The sequence below is a fragment of the Daldinia vernicosa genome, assembly GCF_022497035.1.
Source record: "Daldinia vernicosa strain CBS 139.73 unplaced genomic scaffold F5Y00scaffold_35, whole genome shotgun sequence".
NCBI classification, from domain to species: Eukaryota; Fungi; Ascomycota; class Sordariomycetes; order Xylariales; family Hypoxylaceae; genus Daldinia; species Daldinia vernicosa.
Window position 1 is genome coordinate 180,825 of NW_025953951.1, and position 19,083 is coordinate 199,907.

Sequence of the window (19,083 nt, forward strand, 5' to 3'; positions counted from 1 at the left end):
ATTATGTGGGTTATGTGTTATCTCTTGGGGTGATCTAAGGTGGCTACGAGCGGTGAGGCATTGAGGACATGAATATAAGGGGAGAAATGCGCGTGTAATGAGTCACATGATGTAAATTTGTTGATGGGGTATATTAGATAGAGGTGGAGAGTTCAAAATAGTAGTCCACCTGGATATTGGGAGGCTTCGAATTTATCCCCAAGTCAGCTCGTATGCCTCCTATTCTACCCCACGTGCGCAAATAACCTTCACTTCCCACTATGTTCACCGATGTATTACCTCGTACGTAGTAGAGGGTATCCTATTTTGCATTCGCCAGAGACTAATATATCGTCTTACAATGCAGGGCAACACCCCGAACCTCTATACCGCGATGGCAAACATATATATAAGATGAAAAGGATACAACAAGAGGCCATGAACAATACTAGATCTCGCGTCCAACAAATAGATAGAACACAAGAGTTTATTAAAGCGCCGTCAAGTCCCCAACCCGCTATTTTTATTCACCCCCAAACTCCATGCAATGCGTATATCTTCATGGGATGTCCGCCCCCTTGAACATACTCCTATCACCCGTTAGTAAATACGAATCTCAAGAGACCTGCTCTGAGATTCTTCCCCAAGTCAATGCAAAAATGTGATGTACAACCAAGCTAACTCGTACGCCCCTTAGGCGTTCAACTTCGTATGAAGTAGCATGCTCCGTACTGAATCCCTATGCACACATCATCCGTATGCCGCATACTATAGATAGCATAAAACCAGAAGATGCCCAATATCAAGTTCCCCGTTATATACTCCTTGCCAGGCCCGCCCTAAATGGTATCGTAGAGTTAATGTAAACGTATGGTCGCGAAATTTCTTTACCTCAAGGCTAGGTTTGAAGTCGTTGCGGGGTTTGAACGTAAGCACCAGGCGCTATACTAACGTGGATGTATTGCTAAGACCGACTGCTCTTGTCGTCGGGTTCAAAGGAGAACCATCCCCCTCTTTCCCAATTACCAGGTACGTAGAGGGATTCGGCGCGAACCCCGTCGTTAGTGATTCCGTCAAGCAAAACGTTAAGCCTCTTGAAATCGATCGGCTTTAAGATCCAGCCGTCAAACCCGGCTTCAACGTAAATCGGTCTCTCCCGCTCCACGAGAGATGCCGACACAGCAAATATTGGGATTCTCTCATGGCTATCTACCGAATAAGAAGGATCTGGGCCCTTGTCTGACTTCTCAAACGCCCGTATCATCTTAGTACTAGTAAGGCCATCGACAATAGGCATCTATAATTATTAGTTGTGCCTAATGTATAAATTGGTAATAGTGACTCACTTGCATGTCCATAAGAATAACATCAAAGCTAGTTGGCTTGTCTTTGTAAACAGTGGCACAATCTTCGCCGTTGACCGCATGATATACTTCATGCCCAGCTTTCTCTAGGCGTCTTTGGAGTATTTTCATGTTGATAGGATCATCCTCAGCTACTAGGACCTGTAGTCTGCCCGAGTTTATAGGAGATATTAGTTTGGGTTTACCCGTTTGCTCCTCGTTACCCTTAGCATTCCCATCAGTCCCGAGCAGTACTCGAGATTTGGCGGCAGTCGGCGACGCTCCTAAATTATCGAAATATTCATGCGGTACCCTAACGGGTTTTATGGGCGTCCTAGTATCTGTAACATGATACTGACCGCTGGGTGTGGAAGGTTTACTCGGACCCATAGCTGGCTGCTGCAAAGCAGCCGATTGCTCAAGGTCGATACCGCCAACGGCCGATGGGTTAATCGCACCCGATCCCGACAAAATAGCAGCACCGGCGCTAATATTGTCTTGCCGTTCCTTCAAATTTAGGCGTTTTATGTTGGCAGCCCTCTCCTCGAGGCTCCCTATTGATAAGGGTGTCTGAATTGCGTCAATTAGGCGCTCCGCGTCACTCTTGTGGCTATGAGCACTGTTGCTAGTGCCGCTCTTTATACTACTGAGGCTCCTAGTCTCGTCGAAGCTCCGGGTTTCGGCGTTCGTGAGTCTCGGCACGTTGATTGGAAGAGAACTCTTTCGGTCAACGAGCATAACCTCATTTGCGTCAGCTAAGGGGGAAGCTTTGACGATAGGAACAATACTCGAAATAGCTTTAGGGTTAGAAGCTGCATCCGTATCGTCGATTTTCTCTAGCGATTCACCTTTCGGCAATTCAAAAGGAAGCTGGATGACGAATCTTGATCCTTTCCCCTCTTCAGACTTTAGTCGCAGTTGGCCATTCATATTCCGCAGTATCCTCGCAACCATGGCGAGACCTAGACCTAGCGAGCGGTCATTCTCTGGCTTCTCGGCGTCATCAACAGAAGTAGATGAATCCACATCTAAGCTAACTTGCTCTAGGTCTCGAAAGAGATTATCTAACTTTTCGTTGCTCATACCGCGACCTGTATCTTGAACGACGATTTCAATTTTAACGCGTGACTCAAGAACCTCAGTGACGTATGATTCAACCCTTATTGAACCTTCGCTCGTATGCTGCATGGCGTTTGCTGTTATATTTGCCACTACCTGACGTACTCGACGATAGTCGCCATGGACATATCGGGGGAGACCAGGGTGTTCGATGAGTTCGTAGGACAAAGCTTTCCGCTTAGCATCTACTTTAAAGGGTTCCGTCGCTTCGCGAATGCAGGCTGGCAAGTCCAATACTTCGTCCTTGATCAGCTCTTGACCCTCTTCCATATTGGTGAGGTCAAGCAGGTCATTGATCACATAGATGAGTGATTTGGATGCTGAGTGAGATCGTGCCAAGTTTTCTCTAGTCTCTTGGTCGAGATGCCCCTCCATAGCAATCTCTAAACAATTGATGATTGCATTCAGAGGAGTGCGAACCTCATGGGCAGAATTTGCAAGCAGAAGTCGAGTAAGTCGACTGCTCTGCAACGCAGCCTCTTTCTGCCTCCAGACCTCGATGAATTTACCTAGGTTGATGGTTAACATAAATATGATTCTAATTAAAAACCAAAGGTCATGAACACGCGATTCATATACGTACCATATACCAAACAGAGGACGGCAGCAGTCTCCACCTGCTCTTCGGACCAGTCCCTACACTTTCCAATTACAAGTTCATGCCATGCTTTGAAGCTTGATCGTGGCTCCAGATAACTGGAAGTACCCTCGCGAATATATTTTTCGTACGGATTGCCTGCCCACTTTACTTCTCTGACTTGACCTTTGCGGAAAAATACAATGAAATCGTTTCCGCCCACACTCAGTGGGACGTACAATAGACCGGCGATAACTGAAAACCCGGGAGGGTAGTGGAGATCGGGAAAATCCTCGTGAATATCCTGAGTAGTTAATACGGAAGTGAATTTTCGCAAACGTAGATATTCCAACATGGCTAGAGCTTCTTGGGACTGTTCAATCTTCCCCAGTATTTTTGTCTCGCCCCGAATAGATAGCATACCAAAATCTGCGTCAAATAGCTTTATAAGATCATTAGACGAGGCGGTAATATAACCTGACGGGTTCTTGTCAGTCGGCATAGTATTGATAAGTTTCCTTGCCTGGAGGCGTGACGCGTACGAGAGTCGCTCTATATTGCGCGACGCCGTATCGCCCACCAGCCGACATAGTTTTCGAATTGGGAACGGAACTCGCATTCCGGTAGAACCGTAGCTATGGCATGCAATAAGTCCCCATAGCTCGTCGAAGGCGTTGATGGATATTGACATAGAGGACCGGACAGCCATGTTAGCAAGGTATTTCAGGTGGATCGGAGACATGGCTCGAAGATAGGCATGGCTGAGATCGAGCGGCCTTCCTAAGTCCCCGGGAGATCGACAAACGAGCCTTGCGGATTCTAAGTCTCGGTCGTAAAGTAACCGGACTTTGTTAAGCTTGTATAGATCTCGCGCTTGTTTCGGGATATCAGAAGCTGGGAAATGTAAACCGTAGTAAAGATCACGAGTCTGTACAGGATCAACCAATTCTGTCACAACTTTTCCGTTAAATGCAGCGTCGAATTGATAGATCATGACTCGGTGAAATCCAGTGAGTTCCTTGACGATTCCCACCAATATTTTGAGGAATATTTGCAAATTTGGCGCGGATGCCAACTGATCTTGGACTTGGGACATTATATCAAAAACTTGCATGGCACTAGCTCCACCACGTCTATTTCGTGCGCTTCTAAGAATCCTCAAGGGTCTGCTGCTCGTTTCGGTGCTTTCGTGCAGTTCCTCCACCGTTGGGGTTTGGCAGAGAGTGTCCTGAGGCGCATCTGACGTCGGCTCATCAGCCGGCCGGAGGGGGTGCTCTTGGTCATCTTCAAGCTCAAACTCGCAGATGATCAGCTCTGGGTGGCTTTCATTGATATGTATTGCACACCATAGCTTTATAGACTTCTTATGAGGCGGCCGTATAGATATACTGAATACATCAGGTCCATTGGTGGCCGGGTCAGCTTCTTCGTCTCGGATGAAATCGATGTGATCCAGAAGATTATCAGTCTGCTCTTCAGTCAGAATATCGGCGAAGCTCTCAAGTCGAAACAACTCCTGTGGTGAGAACCCAATCATCTTCTCGGAGTTTTCGCTGACGCATCGGACAGTGAGTCGGCCATCATTTTCCTCCCTGAGAGCGACAAGAAGGCCGAAGGCCTGGACAGCCCCAGGGGTATGGATCGGCTCATCTTCACATCGCTGTAGGCTACCATCGCGCCCAGTAATGACAGCATGACCTTCCTCTGTAATCACGTGACGAAAACGGGCTGTCATTAACGCATCATTTAATTCTCCAAGCGATCTACGTCTGGAAGAATCATCTGGGTTACTCCCTTCAGTATTTAAAGGCGTACTGCTCTTCGTCTTATCGGATAGGTCCGAAGATGCATCGTTGAAGATAGAAAGTGGGCCGGCAGGGACATCCCGTTTCAATTTGGGGGCCGGACTAGCAGCACGTGTTTCTCCCCTATTTTGTTTTTCTACATCATCTTTATCCTTCGATGGTCCTAGAGACGACGAAACAGGAGTAGACACAGGTTCAATTCTTCGGAGTCCATCAATCGTGTCTATCGAAAGGCGAGCACTGCCTGGTCGTCGCCGGCCGTCCCAAGTCGACCCTCGACGGGCTATATAACCTTGTTCTCCCAGATTTTTTACCAACGTTAGGGGTGTTTCTTGCGACTGGTCGACACTGACCACAGAGCGAATGGGGAATACTCTGTCCGACGGGTCTGCATTACTAGCGCTGGTGCCGCGACGATGTTGACTATCCGCACTCGCACTACAAGATGAAGGAATGTTCGAAGCTCGTTTATGCGTAATGTCGCTATTTACCGCCGTAGAAGTTTCCTCCACAGGAATCGGGGGCGACTTTGGTTTTACGGCGGGGATATCTTCTACAGATGTAGGCACATTCGTCGATTCCTCATAGTCATCTGCCTTGCAGGATGGCTGGGGAAATGGTGTTGTGTTGTCGTCATTTTGCGTCCTGGGCTCAGAGGGATCGTTAATAGCCTGATCAGCGGTGGGCTGGTTTTGGATCGCCGGATCTTGACTTGACTCCATGCTATAGGGAGATCAATGGCGACGACCTAAAAGCCAAGGTGAATCGATTGCGACCACGATCTTAGTTAAACCACTTGAACTCGGCACGCCCAATTTCCTCTGTGTGGCTCCTATCAGGCCCAAGCTGGATGGCCCCAATAGCAACGATACCCCAGCCCTTTTGACAAATGATACCTATATCTCGTTCTAGGTTTTCAGCGAGGTAAATGTAGTACACGGGGGAGCGCCGGGGACATGGGAGGACGAGGGGTAGTAAGAGGGAGTTCCAACTCCACAGCAAACAAGTGAAGAATATGGGGATTACTTCCAATTCCAATATGAGCATCGATAATTGAGCACCAAAATGGAAATTGGAACATGGGAAAGCAACAATAGCAGATCTGTAGTGGGGTCAATTGGGTTAACGCGCTGGATATAGAAGGGAAAGAGCCCTATGCTACGGTAGTTCGCCACTTTCCCTCTAAGTTTTCTCTACCTATTTCCCCTACCCATGTACAAAAGATTACATTAAGAGGTACATAAACCTGTCCAGAAGGACGTCAAAAAAAAGGTGGCGCACCTACTACATGCAGGTATGTCCCGGATATACGTCCAGGCACTGTCAGACCGATGATCTGTATGAAAGAATGGTTTACGTAGGTTGGGTACCTAAGGTTACATAGTAGGTATGGCATTCTTTATTTAGCATGCACGCCATGTGGCGGCAGGGAAGTATATACATAAAATAAGAGGTACCTATGAGGTAATAATGTATCAATTGCGGACAGATCTATTACCTACCTCACACTACGTGCATTGCAGTGCATACAGAATCTACCTAGGTTAGATTAGATTGGGTATTTAGCATTGCATTTCTATTTCCTTACTTGCTATCTACATATGTTAGGTATGGTGAGCCAAGAGATTGTCGATTATCCCTCTGATATTAGTGGCGTTAGAAGGAGCATTTATTCCTAATGTCGTTGACGTCATTTCTCAGAGCTACTGCTGTGTTATGTAAAATGCCTTGACTGATTACATGCTGATTGGGCAGTTCCAGAAAGGTAATCACCACAAAAGAATGGAATTGCCGAGTAACCCATTCGGGCAAGGCAAAAACTATCTGTTTCTTTTTCTCTCATATTTTAGTATACACTACCTCCTTACCTTACAGCCAGTCACAATTCCGAACACGAAAATAAAGAGATGACACCTCCTAGGTTACATACATTGTTATATTAGGTACCTAGATTACGTAATTACTGGCTATACAGAGTATTGAATCAAGCAGTTTACAATAAGAGTCTATAACAAGGGCTCGATCAAGTTTTCTTTGGCAAGTCCTTTAACTAAACACAATTCAATTATACTTCTTTATCTACCTAGGTATATCGAAAAAGAAACAATATCGTAACGACAACTTTGTCTACAAATGGATATCATTCTTGTCTCTTGGTATAAATATGATTACCTATCTACGCAGCTCGGTAGACGAATATACTGGTAGATTTACTTCAGCACAACTTGTCTCCAAAGGATACTTGACATACTAATACTAAACCTCGTAGCCACTCCACGAAGCCGGAAAAGGTAAGTGTATCGGGTAAGTTTTTCGCACTTCAACTAAGAAAATCATCCTTCTACACTAAACCCGATCGTAAGTATGCAGAACGCTTACAGTTTCGCGGGGCAACCCAAATCTACCAACTCTACGGAGCCACCCAAATTCCCGCCATGTGAGCAGGTGGTATGTCCAGAAATCGAGATGACCGACTATGATTATACCCAGGAAAATCAGGCGATCCCCTCGGACGATGTAGACATGATCGATGTGCACACCCTTTCCCAGCAGGTCCCGGGACTAGTAGCGGGTAATCCATTTCTGAAAAGGGACAACAATACTAAGCCGAAGTCGAAACAGACTAATGTTATGCTACACTCGGCTCAGACTCAAACTGATCCTCCCTCAAGCTTCGAGGTTGGAGTCTTTGAGTTGCTGAGGGAGAGAAAGATCTACTCTGTCACTTACGAGAAAGGCAAGCTTGAGGTTAACATCGAGTAACATGGCTCACGTAGCGACATGTGCAGTTACTTCATAGTTTGAGGATGGCAAGTGCCTTCAGTATTGGAGACTAAATTTAGGTACCTAACCTATATATGGGTGAGCAGTTGAGACATTGAGTAATGATTTAACTGTACCTACCTATATACTATAATAGGCACCTGGGTAGTTGAGGATATTGCAGTTTAAGGTAGCCCGTAGTCAGACGTTTTAGCAACTTATACTCGACTAAATAGTAAATTTCATAATTTTAAAATGTACCTAACCTTAGGTACCTAAGTTTATCAAAAACGTTTTATCTATTCGAATGTGTATAGTTCTGCAGTGATACCGCAAAGCCTTGGATATGCCAACTAAGAAATTCTATCAAGTATTTGAAGGACATATCCGTCAGCCCCAACAACGTGAGTTTACATTGATAACGCATTATCCAGCCGAATGTTGGCAACGAGATTGTATGTAGATGAAACGAGACTCGATGCAAGAAGACAATAAGGGTTAATCTCAGATGACGCCGTCACCAACCCGGGTCATTGAATCAATCAAATCACCAAATACATCCCGACCCCAATTTACACGCCGCTAGCTAAAAGCGCATTTTAATTTTACCTGCAAGCAATCAAACCCACACTATTATCCCACGTATCGGGTATCCTCACCAAATCTCACCAGCCATGGGCAAAGACGCCGCGCCCAAGAACTGGCCACCAACCCTCCCCTACCTCCAACAGCCCTCCTACGCGCCCCACGTAACCAAGGCCCAGCAGCAAATTCTCCGTATCCGGGACCCTGAAATCTCAACCGAGATCCCACGGGACTTTCCCCGCGGCCCCTCGGCCCTCGCGAGGATTATTCCCATCAGCGACCCCTCGCACCCCGCGCACGGGCAATCCGGGCTATTTGCCGCGCGGCCGCTCCCGCCCGGCTCCCTCGTGCTCCCGTACTACGGACTCGTACACTCGTCGGCGCCGCCGCACTCTGCAGCCCACGAGAAGTCGGATTACGACTTGTGGTTAGACCGGGACGGGGCGCTGGCCGTCGATGCAGAGCGCGCGGGCAACGAGGCGCGCTTCGTGAATGACTTCCGGGGGGTCGCGGCGCGGCCGAACTGCGAGTTCAGAGAGTGCTGGGACCTGAGGCGAGGAGAGAAGTGCATGGCTGTCTTCGTTCTGCCAGCCGGCAAGAACGCGGGGAAGAAAGCTGCTGCGGGTGTTGCGAAGGGCGAGGAGATTCTTGTTAGTTACGGAAAGGGGTTTTGGAGTAAGAGGAGAGATGAGCTTGAAGAGGAGGAGGACGGCATAGTTGACGAGGTTGCCTCCTGAATGGAGGGGCGCTATTATCAGCAGCGGAGTTCAACGTTCAGTATCGGGGAGTTATTGAGTCTACCGACTCGATGTATACCACGAAATCAAATGGAAAATATGTCAATTTTGGTTTCCTCTAGCATCTACGTAGATATTTATCGTACCAAGTATAAATCGGCTGGAGTAGGGATGCTCTACTCCGTGCGGCACCTAAATAACTTCGTTTAGATCCTGGTCTCTTCTACCTCCTCCCCGTTTTTCTTTATATTTCCTCTCTACAGGAAATTCCTGTAACCGTACCCTTCGTTCTCCACACCAATCGAACTATACTTGGGATCTGTTCCCGCCTGACGTGCCGCCTCATCGTTCTTCTCAAATTTCTTGTTCTCCCAGTCCAGATACATACGCAGGGCCAAGGCTAAAAACGCATTGAAGAACATGAACCCCGCGCATACACTCATCCCCATAATGTAGTACGGCCCGTCGCTGGTCGGGAACATCCGTGTTCCGAGTAATGGCCCGCATTGGCCGACGATGTTAAGGAGCGCGATACCAGCACCTCTCTTGGAATCTGATCCTTGGTTGTTTAAGGTCCAAGGCAGGATGTTGGATATGGCTGGGAATACACCGGCAGCGGCAAGGAATACGCCAAAATAGCGCACAGCAACGCTCTTGCAGGACAGGAGAAGGACGTATCCCACACCGGCGACAAGGGAGAGTCCGATGATCATGTAACCACGCTGACGTGTCTTGTCTGCGATCCAGGTCGTCAGACAACATACCAGAAACGAGAGGAAGTACGGCGGGGCGCTAAGCCCCTGGGCATTGACGGAAGTAAATCCCATGCTGCTGAGAATAGTAGGCAGGAAAACGGGTAAGCTACTAAACGAGACTGTTTCGAGCGATTAGCCTATACAAGTAAATAAGGAAGTTGAAGTGCTCACCATTGCAACTGAAGTACACTATAGGGGGTTAAGTCAGCCGCTTTCGCTTTTAAGGGGGGATAATGGAACAGCCACCGAATTTATGGTGCCGAATAACAAAAAGCCAAGACCGCTAGTACTTACTTAGAGGCGGAATCCAAGTTTTAATGTCCTTTAACGACATGAAGATTTCGCTGAAATTAATATGTCCCACACGCTCTACTCCTTCGGTTCCAGTCTGCTGAAGAGCTCTAATTTTGGCGACTTGTCTTTCCTCTTCAGTTAAGAACTTCGCTGTATCGGCTGAATCGGGCATATACATATAAGCAAGAAAGGCAACAAGGACCGAAGGGATTCCTTCTACGATAAACAAGAGTCTCCAATTAGCTATATGAGCTGGGTGGCCGGAAGTTATCCCGTAGGCCAGGGCGCCTGCGAAGGTCGTCTATTATCATGAGAATCAGCTAAGCATGCCTATGAAAAAGGAGAGCTCGACGGGGGAGAGTAAACAGTTTATACGTTATTCATACAACAGATGGAATACTGGAGGTAGTCATTAACCAGAGAAATATACATACAGCGAGAGGGGCGGCGGAGAGGAACATGCCGCACCTAAAACCGAGCTCGTGCCTCTTATAGAAGAAAGAGAGCAGGTACGGTATTCCTGGTCCAAAACCTGCTTCGGCCGTAGCGAGGAAGAATCGGCAAACCATCAGACCCGACCAATTGAATGCGGTAGCCTGGAGAGAAGACGCTATGCCCCTATAGACTAATAAGCGTTTGATGTGCGGATGTTTTCTATAGGATTACTTACCATACCAGGACACAGCTAGTAGCCCAAACTATGGATGCCAATTAGTTATGTGCACATGATAGGGGCTATTAGCATGATTGCAATAGGAATATTTCATTCCCCGGGCGTAGTGGTTTTTAAGAGAAGTGCTGCTTTGCCGTATACTTCAAGTCACGAAGTAAAAGAGGTAATAGAATTCAATGCATTTGGGAAATACATACTATGACTGTCAATGATCGTTAGTAAACCCCAAATAGTTATCAGCCAAGGAGAACTTACGGAGGCACGGCTTTCCACATCAACGCAGCCCATTCAAAAACGACTATAAGATAGGGTTAGCGATCATCATAATAGAGAAGAGTTGATTTCAGCGCTGGAGTAAAACTCACTGTATGGTATGTAAAATATAGTCAGCAGCCACTATGTTGCCATATCATTAGTATAAAAGCCCACTTATCATGAATATTGAAGACAAACCTGGTAGTGAGCATCGTCGAATCCAAGGTCCTTGCTCCTGCGTCGGAAAAGACCCGTTAGCAATTTTGCACTTTAGGGGTTTGCTGAAGCAAAGAACGATGAACGTACATGCCTGCCGTCTCAGCATTCCCAATATTTGAACGGTCAAGGAAAGAGACGAGATCTATTAATCAAGTGTAAGTCGTGAGCCTATGCAGCGTACTATATAGTACCTATGAAGTATAATATGAAGACACTTACAGAGTCCCATAACTAAGGGAATCAAACGGCGATCAATTTTCCTCCTAACCCGCCTCTCAAGGGCCGGATCGATGTGATAAGCATTGTTCTCGAGCCCCAGCGACTTCTCATCAAGGCTAACACGTGCACCTTCACGCATATCCTGCGTAGGCTCTTGGTCGCTTTTGGATATGTCCATTCTGGCAGCAAAGTCAGCTCACCTCAGGATGAGGCTACCTGAAATTGATTCCGAGAAGCGGATATGAAGCCCAAACGGTCTCAATAGTTGGATGACGTGTCGGCGCGCCGCCTAATACCTACGAACAACTAATAGGACTAACGACCGGAAAGTTACAGCATCGACATAAAAAAAAAAAAGAAAAAATAGCGGCACTCTATAAAGAGCTACCAAAATAGCGGTGGCATTTTATATTCAGTCTCATCGGATTTCAGTTCTCCAACTTTGTAGGATCGGGAATAATGGCACGGGGATAATCAGGGCTTCCCCGCTTCGGTATAGATCAAGTACATAAGGCCACCACTCAGAATTACCTGATTACGTGGTGGCTGGGGGGGTTGAATAAGATCCCCGTACGAATACGTAACCTCTTTCGAATAATATCATAGCGTTTTCGAGCGCTTTCAGTAAAGTGCGGAGAGGCAGGACGGGCAGGACGGGCCGGTTCAAAGGAAGAAATAGTCCAACCTTTACACAACCAGCCTTAACCTAAAACGAAATAAGCATAAATAAGATGAAATGATTGAGTTGAGAATCTGTTTGGATATTCGATTTGTTACCTTGTGTAACCACCTGGTTACAAAACGCTTATCTTTGGTGTAAGTACTCCTACGAATATATGAACGGGATAGCATCTGCCGAATGTAGGTATGGGCCAAGTTAATAATGGCGGGTATATAACAAAGCACGAGATCACTTCCAGTAAGAGTTTAAAGAGGTAAGAAGTGCGGGTCTGTCCACAACTACATAATATATGCATAATCTACTCGTGTTAATAGCCATCCGTCAACAAAATACATGAAGCTATCTAACTTGACTCTAGATACTTAAGGTATATGCATAGTCCCCATATGAAATGTCCAGGTAATAGATATTATGCGCTTCTATTTAGTAGGTGCATCTATAGTTTGTAATTAGTAGAATGATACAATACCTTAGGGACGTATCTGACGTTAAACGATTTTCAAATTTATTAGTATAAACTGAATTCCGTAGATACCGTGTAGACGCGAATAGAAATGCTATATTTCCGTAGCTTCCTATCTCTTTCATCTATCCAAGACCGTTCCTTCCACTGTCTGAGTAAGTACCTAGGTTGAACGTATGATATAGGCATAGCTTCCTTCGGCTGTCCACTTATGAGGAAATAACAATAAAATAACAATGAAGAGGGACACTCTTGTTAGGGTCAAATGGCTCATACCTAAGACATCGATAAAAAAAATCAAACGTAGACGTCTCGTTTAGACAATAGGTATGCATTAACTATAACAGGTATGATAATGGTATTCTGAGATTGCCTAAACTCAATCTTTATTCACCCTTTTCGTCTCGGGAACTGATTGTTACGAGTCTTCTATGTATGACCAGCCGAACAAACGTCATCTTAGGTAGACCTGGAAACCGACACCAAGACTTCTTTGTTCCGCCCTCTTGCAAAACAGTCTCTTTCCGCATTTAACAAAGGGAAAGTATCGAGAACCCCACATGAGAACGGGAAGAAAGAACGAAATCATGTATATAGCGTTAAACTCAAGATGGCCGGCTGGATCAGAGGAAGTAGCTACGGGACAGGGAACAAGAGGAAAGAACACCTAGTTATATAAAATACCAATCTAAAAAATCATCATCATGAGTAACGCCGTAACAAACCCTCTCTTCTCCGGAAAGAGCGAGCGGATCGGAACACAGTTTGTGGACTTTTTGCGTAAGCCAGGAGCTCTAAAAGACGCCGAGGCGTACCTAAATGAGACTAAAGACCACAAGTATGGTAATCACGGGAGATGGATCAAGGAGAATACAGTTTTTACTGGATACACCGGCGGCCCTAACCTCCTTGCCGAAGGTGAAAACGTATTTTTAATAGGAAACCACAACTCCTTTGACGTTACCCAGTACACAGAGGACCCGGGAAAGGCAAGCATGTCGATGATCCATATCCTAGGGATTACTAAAAAGAATATTTTCAACGGTGTATCGCTTGACCACAACACCGTTTCTGTCATCGACGAGTCAATAGACCTATTCAAGGACAAGTGGGAAACTCCCGACTTTCGCCAGAAAGTCCTAGACTACCAGAAGTTAGCTATAGAGAAGCGGATTACCGCAGATTCATTGGCAAGATCGGAGGCAGAACTTGACCCAAGGCCGGCCTTAGACGCAGGAGACGAAGCCATCAGTCACTGGGAGGAACTCGAGGCCGGGATCCATACCTTGAAGTTCGACGACTTCGCCTTCGGTCTGCATCTATGGCCCGACAATACCGTAGGTCATTTCCACCTGCATATCGTCGCTACGCCGGATTGGTGCCGCAGATATAGCACTTTGAAGCACGACGAGAAGACTAAGGACGCCCTTGAAGTTCGCGATTTCGTTCGAGGTCTTTCTCCAGCTTAGACTTAGATAATACCTATAGCATAGAAGTAGAGTAGCTGCCTCTCTGGCGTCTAAAGTAATGTAATACCTTAAACTACCTATTTGCTCGGAATGATTATGATCGTTCGTAATAAGTATGACAAAACTCACTGCCAAGGTTGTACAAATTAGATTCAACCCCTGAAAATTATTCCCCAAATACCTATGTTGCTAAAATATACCACTTGCGATAGAAAGAAAAATGTATTATGCTTATAATTCGAGCTTGATTAATACATCTCCTTCTCGAATTCGTGATTAGTGGTAAACTACAACCCTGAGTGATTTAGCACCAATATGCTGACCTTATCGTCGCTCCCTAACATTAACCCCTTGACTGCCAATTATATTCGCTACTTAAAATATTAGAGACTCATCGCGAAATTTCAACCTCTTTCTTCATAAACTATACTGATGATAATTCCGACAGACTTACGTCAAGGCACGCTTAGACTATTGTAAGAGTATGAATGAGTTAGAGGTAGTTATGAGGGTAGAAAGCAGGCGTTAATATTCACTCTATGTAATATGACATCAATCAACGGTACAATATCTGACGACTATATATATTGAGCCTTACGTCCTGTGTAAAAGGGGTACCTGCTAAGAGGATATATTCTTTTTGCATATAAAGGATATTATTAACTATCATCGACTAATATAGGCAATATAATAATAGGCATCTAGCAGAGTTTTGTATCCTACACTTCCGCCGAAATAGTGAACCATACTAATTAACTATCTCCATAATGCCCTATAAAGTACCTACCTAACTGCCCAAGGTACTATACGATTTTATAAGAGAAACACGTTAACTTCCACTTACCGATCTCAAATTACGAAGAACACTATAGTCTCACACAAGCTAAGACTATTACTAGAATAAGCTGCTACGTGTTTTCCTTCTTGGAAGTGACTTGTTAGCTACGTGAGAGATTGTATGGAGACTATAAAGGCCGGTATGATTTACCACCATGACTGTAGTGTATGTTAAATCTTAGAGGCACGCTATGGGACCACTCATGAGCATATGGGCAACGTTTCTGGATATTGAATTTCACTTAACCACTGCTAAAAAACAAACGCACCACGCCCTGCAAAAATTCTTTATAATTTCCCCTGAGCCTTTTGATCCTCTCGGACCTTCTGCATGCTCCTCAGCAGCGCATATAGTGTCTGCAACTTGGGCATATCTACGCCAGCCCTTCTGGCAATCCTGATCGGATTCCCAAGTATGACTTCAAGCTCCATGGGTCGGCCAGCCTCCCAATCAAGCAGCATGCTGGGCCTAGCACCGGCATTCCTTTCGGTGCTGCTGATGATCTTCTCAGGCTTGGCCAAGTTATCTGGGAACGGTTTCCCCAGAACTTTGGGTGCGGCGTTCCAGATCTCGTTCATGACGCCCTGGATGTGCTCGCGCAGTTCAGGATCGGTCAGCTGGTCGGCGTTGCCGCGACCGCCGGATAGCACGGCTGTGGGGTTGAATGCGGCGTTGATACAAAGCTTGTGCCATCGAATAGTCTGCAATTCAAGCTCAGTGTGCGTCTCGACGTCGCGGATACCACCGTACCGAATCCACCACCGCGCCAGCTGATCCATGCGTTCGTGGCCTTGTTTCACTACATCGCTTAGCTCGTCGTTCGGATCAGGCGGTATGCCGAGTCCACTGCCGTACGGTCCTAGGCTAATTCTCGTCCACCTGTTCTGCCGTACGACACCATTTCTGATCTGCTCGGCGCTAATGACGGTAACAGCGCTCACTATCGGATTTTGCGGGAAGCGCTTACGGTATGGCTCTTCTACGCCCACTCCATTTTGTATCAATACTATACAAGTCTTGGCGGAGACTAGTGGTGCGACTGCAGCTGCGTCGTCGGTCCGGTCGGGGAGAGCTTTGGTCGTCACTATGATATAGTCCCAACCATCTCTCGGGGTTTGCCGTGTAGGTGCGGGATTGGTTGTAGCCGACGGGGTCGGGACGGCATGCGCAATGGAGGGAAACACGGCATAGGGCGAAAAAGTATAATTGCCAAATGAATGGGTTTCCAAGATGACTCCATTGGCGGCGATAGCTGAGTAATTCGATCGGGCGGTAAGGGAGGTATAGATGTTGTGCGAAGGCTACGATGTGCCATTCACGGCGCAACCGTCAGTCGTATGTCTAGTAGGTAGCATACCGATGACGATGCTTCGATGTTTCGATGCTTACATGGTGGAGTCGGGATGCGTAGAAACAGCCCACTGCGCCAGCACCAACGAAGAGGATATGGACCGGTCTGGAGTAGTAGTATTAGCTGTGTACCTTTGAGCAGTGGACTGCCGGGCAATTGCATTGGTGGCGCACTTCGTTGGATTATCTAGGTTCGCCATGGCCGTTGTGGCTTGCGGACAAGAAAGACAAGGAATTAGAAAGATGTAATGTGATTAATTGGCGATGGGAGAATTAGGATTGTATGCGCTAGGTTGCGCCCGGTTCCCGGGTTTTTGTCTTGGTCGATAAAGAAAAAAGGGGTGAGATGCAGTAAGATAGAAGCTGAAGAAAAGCCACAGATCGGAGAACAAATCGGGCGTTTTTTCTTACTGGCGTAAAAGCTTATAGGGTAAAGCTGAAAGTTCAAAGTTCATGTTACCTAAAACTTTAAATGAAGCTTGGAGGGATCTCCTTTGAAGTTCATTGAATTACCGAGGTTGTACCAATTGAACATGTAATTGTATGGATGTATGGTACCTACATCAGGTACATGCTTCAGGGTAGGTGCTACTAATACCGTAAGGCTATACACTACCTAGGTACCTATGTAATTACACGTATAATTATTTATAACTTATCTTAAAGAGTCTGAACTTTTACTAGTGTAGGTACCTTAGGTAGTTGATCGTGTGTTTTATATATACATACATCAAGTCTTATATATTTAATTAGTACTGCCACAATTTTTTCAACCAATCAGATACTTAGAATCGCCCCGCAGTTTGCGACTTTTCCCTTTGCCATGCTATCGCATAACGTCTGCAAAAAGTGCAAATGGTATAGAAAGGTCATGCAAAACGAGCTCTATCTAACGATACCAATTATTAAAACTTTTACATTGTATTGAAATAGATTAATTAATTTTACAAAAAATTCATCGGACGTGCGCTGAGGTGTGGCTAGCCAATTAGAGGCCAGACTTTAGCTGTGGCGTCAGTTTTGCGCATAATCGCCCGCCGCCGCCCTCCTCCTCCCTCCTCCCCTTTCCCCGTCCGCGTTTGAGCGGACGGGCAACGCCGCTAGTACCTTATATTTTAATTTAATGTATTTTTAACAAACCAACCCTCGGAATGATGATCAGCTCTCTTCGGGGAGACGGGCATCGGTTCATCGTAGGGAAATCAAAAGCATCGTCTATCGCCCAGGCTCGGTCACAAAGGTTTCCGGTGAGACCATCTCTCTCACCCTGTTGCTTGTTCGGTATTAAAGAGTTCGGGTAATCAAAGGGTCCGTGTTCGACGTCAGGGGCTCTAATCAAAAGGTCCTAATCCTGCCTCCGTCATGCGCCAAGAACAAAATATGCGTACTGCTGCAACGTCTATATTAGAAACATGAAGCGGTCAGTAGATGCGGCGTTGACCTACATTACATATGTATGCGTTCCCGTCGCAACCGGGCGTGTTCAAGACATATACCAGTCTGGGCCCAGTTTCTCTTCGGCCCCGTTCCGACCGTGGCGAATCCGTGGGGGCTACCCGCCCATCCGTTTCACCCGACCCGTCGTCGCTTTTACCTACAGAGGCGTGAGCCCAGACTCTTGGTATTCTGGGTATTCTTGGCAATGACGCCGCGAGATGGTGCGCGGGCGCTAATCTTGTCAGACAAAAAGCCGTGTAACTATATCACATACTACGCCTAGCCTCGAACACAAAGAAGAACGCTCGAGGAAAAAGGGATGGTAACTCGTGTATTACTTCGTAAGAGGCGTAGATGGTAGGGCGGCCAAGACCACGCCTGTTGAGCTTTGAGGGGGAAAAAGGTGAGGCGCGCGCGCACCCGGATGTAATGTTGTCAGACGCGTGATCACCAGAATAGAGCGAATGCCATGCGCCATACATGTAATAGCACGTCTCAACAAAGAAGGTCCAAGATTCCCCCGCTGATCGAACTGCTCGTGGGGTCAACTGTGGAGGATGATGGGACAAAAGGGCAAAATGGGATTCCCACACCATGTTTGCCACGTTCACCTCATCGCCCCAAAGCTGAACTCATCTGATGGTGACGCGCGCACAGCTACCGTAAGCTCTGATGGCGAGGAAGTGCGGATGGCAATCATGCTTCGGCCCTAAAAGGCCTACTATAACTCACGTCAGCATGGGGGTTGCGAGGATGGAGGAGATAGAGATGTAGTGTAGTGGCAGGGGAGGGGCTTGCAGGAAGTCCGTCGGTTCCGGTATCATTGTTACACTGTTCCTCAAGGGTCTTACGAGCACGTTCAGGGGCGTTCTCAACGCCGGTCCAGGCTCCCAGTCCTGACACAACGTATTTCACTAAGGTAAGTCTCGTATCATGAGAAAAAAAGATGAAAGGGCCTGGGCTCCGCCGGCGGCGCGGGGGTTCAACGAAAGGTTTCAGACGGAGACAACTAAGATGAGATATCGCGCCGCTCCGCGTTGCGACCGGGGGGGAATAAAACTAAGGGTTACTCATTCCTATTCGGGTTATTGTCTAGCTGCTTCAACTCCTTCGTGGTGCGTACACATATTAGAATAGGTAGCTTATTAGTGACAAGGGAGTTTCCGACGATAGTCTCTTCATAGAGCCGAACAGGGTTCCGTCGTGTAAGCCGTATCCCCGGGGGGCAAACACACGCTTCGGCGCGGCAGCCAATATCGCTTGCAGCTCTTGGCTAGATCACATCTTTGACAGCCGCATTAGTCTCCCACCCAGCTACGGAGGTTGGGCGGGGAGGGGGGTGTGATTTACATCAACTAACTTAGAATCGTACTCGTTTCGACTAGGGAAACTCGAAGCATCCTAGGACCAACGGCTCTACATCCATTAGTTTAGAGTTGACAGTTTCTTAGTTGAATCAATCTAACCCTGGGAACTTTAACGTTGTAGTCCCCACACCAAGGAGGCGTCGTCCACTCTCTC

General features: G+C 46.7%; 6 protein-coding genes across 6 annotated transcripts; 3 read left to right on the forward strand and 3 right to left on the reverse strand.

Moving 5' to 3' along the window:
• Nucleotides 1-943: 943 nt before the first annotated feature.
• Nucleotides 944-5,642, reverse strand: F5Y00DRAFT_271271 (hsp90-like protein; the record flags this gene model as incomplete). Its single annotated transcript, XM_048012765.1, has 3 exons — nt 3,025-5,642; nt 1,326-2,950; nt 944-1,276 (listed from the first exon to the last, which is right to left on the reverse strand). The coding sequence occupies exons 1-3, from the start codon at nt 5,543-5,545 to the stop codon at nt 944-946; spliced, it is 4,479 nt and encodes a 1,492-aa protein (XP_047863256.1). The 5' UTR covers nt 5,546-5,642.
• Nucleotides 5,643-7,139: 1,497 nt separating this feature from the next.
• On the forward strand, nt 7,140-7,586 carry F5Y00DRAFT_271273 (uncharacterized protein; the record flags this gene model as incomplete). Its single annotated transcript, XM_048012766.1, has 1 exon — nt 7,140-7,586. Exon 1 carries the CDS (start codon nt 7,188-7,190, stop codon nt 7,584-7,586), a length of 399 nt encoding a protein of 132 aa, XP_047863257.1. The 5' UTR covers nt 7,140-7,187.
• A 626-nt stretch (nt 7,587-8,212) lies between these two features.
• F5Y00DRAFT_120898 (uncharacterized protein) lies at nt 8,213-8,990 on the forward strand. Its single transcript, XM_048004041.1, has one exon. It carries the CDS (start codon nt 8,261-8,263, stop codon nt 8,906-8,908), a length of 648 nt encoding a protein of 215 aa, XP_047863258.1. The 5' UTR covers nt 8,213-8,260; the 3' UTR covers nt 8,909-8,990.
• A 94-nt stretch (nt 8,991-9,084) lies between these two features.
• Nucleotides 9,085-11,658, reverse strand: F5Y00DRAFT_241675 (putative MFS transporter). The gene is made up of 11 exons (XM_048008403.1): nt 11,324-11,658; nt 11,192-11,246; nt 11,084-11,120; nt 10,996-11,026; nt 10,886-10,928; nt 10,828-10,832; nt 10,628-10,655; nt 10,392-10,575; nt 9,958-10,258; nt 9,835-9,852; nt 9,085-9,782 (listed from the first exon to the last, which is right to left on the reverse strand). Exons 1-11 carry the CDS (start codon nt 11,499-11,501, stop codon nt 9,166-9,168), a joined length of 1,497 nt encoding a protein of 498 aa, XP_047863259.1. The 5' UTR covers nt 11,502-11,658; the 3' UTR covers nt 9,085-9,165.
• Nucleotides 11,659-13,172: 1,514 nt separating this feature from the next.
• F5Y00DRAFT_263693 (uncharacterized protein) lies at nt 13,173-13,937 on the forward strand (the record flags this gene model as incomplete). The annotated part of the gene is made up of 1 exon (XM_048011550.1): nt 13,173-13,937. One exon carries the CDS (start codon nt 13,173-13,175, stop codon nt 13,935-13,937), a length of 765 nt encoding a protein of 254 aa, XP_047863260.1.
• Nucleotides 13,938-14,984: 1,047 nt separating this feature from the next.
• F5Y00DRAFT_241677 (2-dehydropantoate 2-reductase) lies at nt 14,985-16,654 on the reverse strand. The gene is made up of 3 exons (XM_048008404.1): nt 16,300-16,654; nt 16,165-16,231; nt 14,985-16,076 (listed from the first exon to the last, which is right to left on the reverse strand). The coding sequence occupies exons 1-3, from the start codon at nt 16,323-16,325 to the stop codon at nt 15,063-15,065; spliced, it is 1,107 nt and encodes a 368-aa protein (XP_047863261.1). The 5' UTR covers nt 16,326-16,654; the 3' UTR covers nt 14,985-15,062.
• Between the last annotated feature and the right edge of the window lie 2,429 nt (nt 16,655-19,083).

Bases quoted from the DNA above. Each gene is read 5' to 3' on its own strand.
- F5Y00DRAFT_120898 (XM_048004041.1), top strand. From the start codon at position 8,261: ATGGGCAAAGACGCCGCGCCCAAGAACTGGCCACCAACCCTCCCCTAC.
- F5Y00DRAFT_241675 (XM_048008403.1), bottom strand. From the start codon at position 11,501: ATGGACATATCCAAAAGCGACCAAGAGCCTACGCAGGATATGCGTGAA. The intron at 11,247-11,323 runs GTAAGTGTCTTC...CTTGATTAATAG, and splicing joins TCCCTTAGTTATGGGACTCT to ATCTCGTCTCTTTCCTTGAC. The intron at 10,576-10,627 runs GTAAGTAATCCT...ATTAGTCTATAG, and splicing joins ACTAGCTGTGTCCTGGTATG to GGGCATAGCGTCTTCTCTCC.
- F5Y00DRAFT_241677 (XM_048008404.1), bottom strand. From the start codon at position 16,325: ATGGCGAACCTAGATAATCCAACGAA. The intron at 16,232-16,299 runs GTGCGCCACCAA...CTACTACTCCAG, and splicing joins AACCTAGATAATCCAACGAA to ACCGGTCCATATCCTCTTCG. The intron at 16,077-16,164 runs GTAAGCATCGAA...GGCACATCGTAG, and splicing joins ACGCATCCCGACTCCACCAT to CCTTCGCACAACATCTATAC.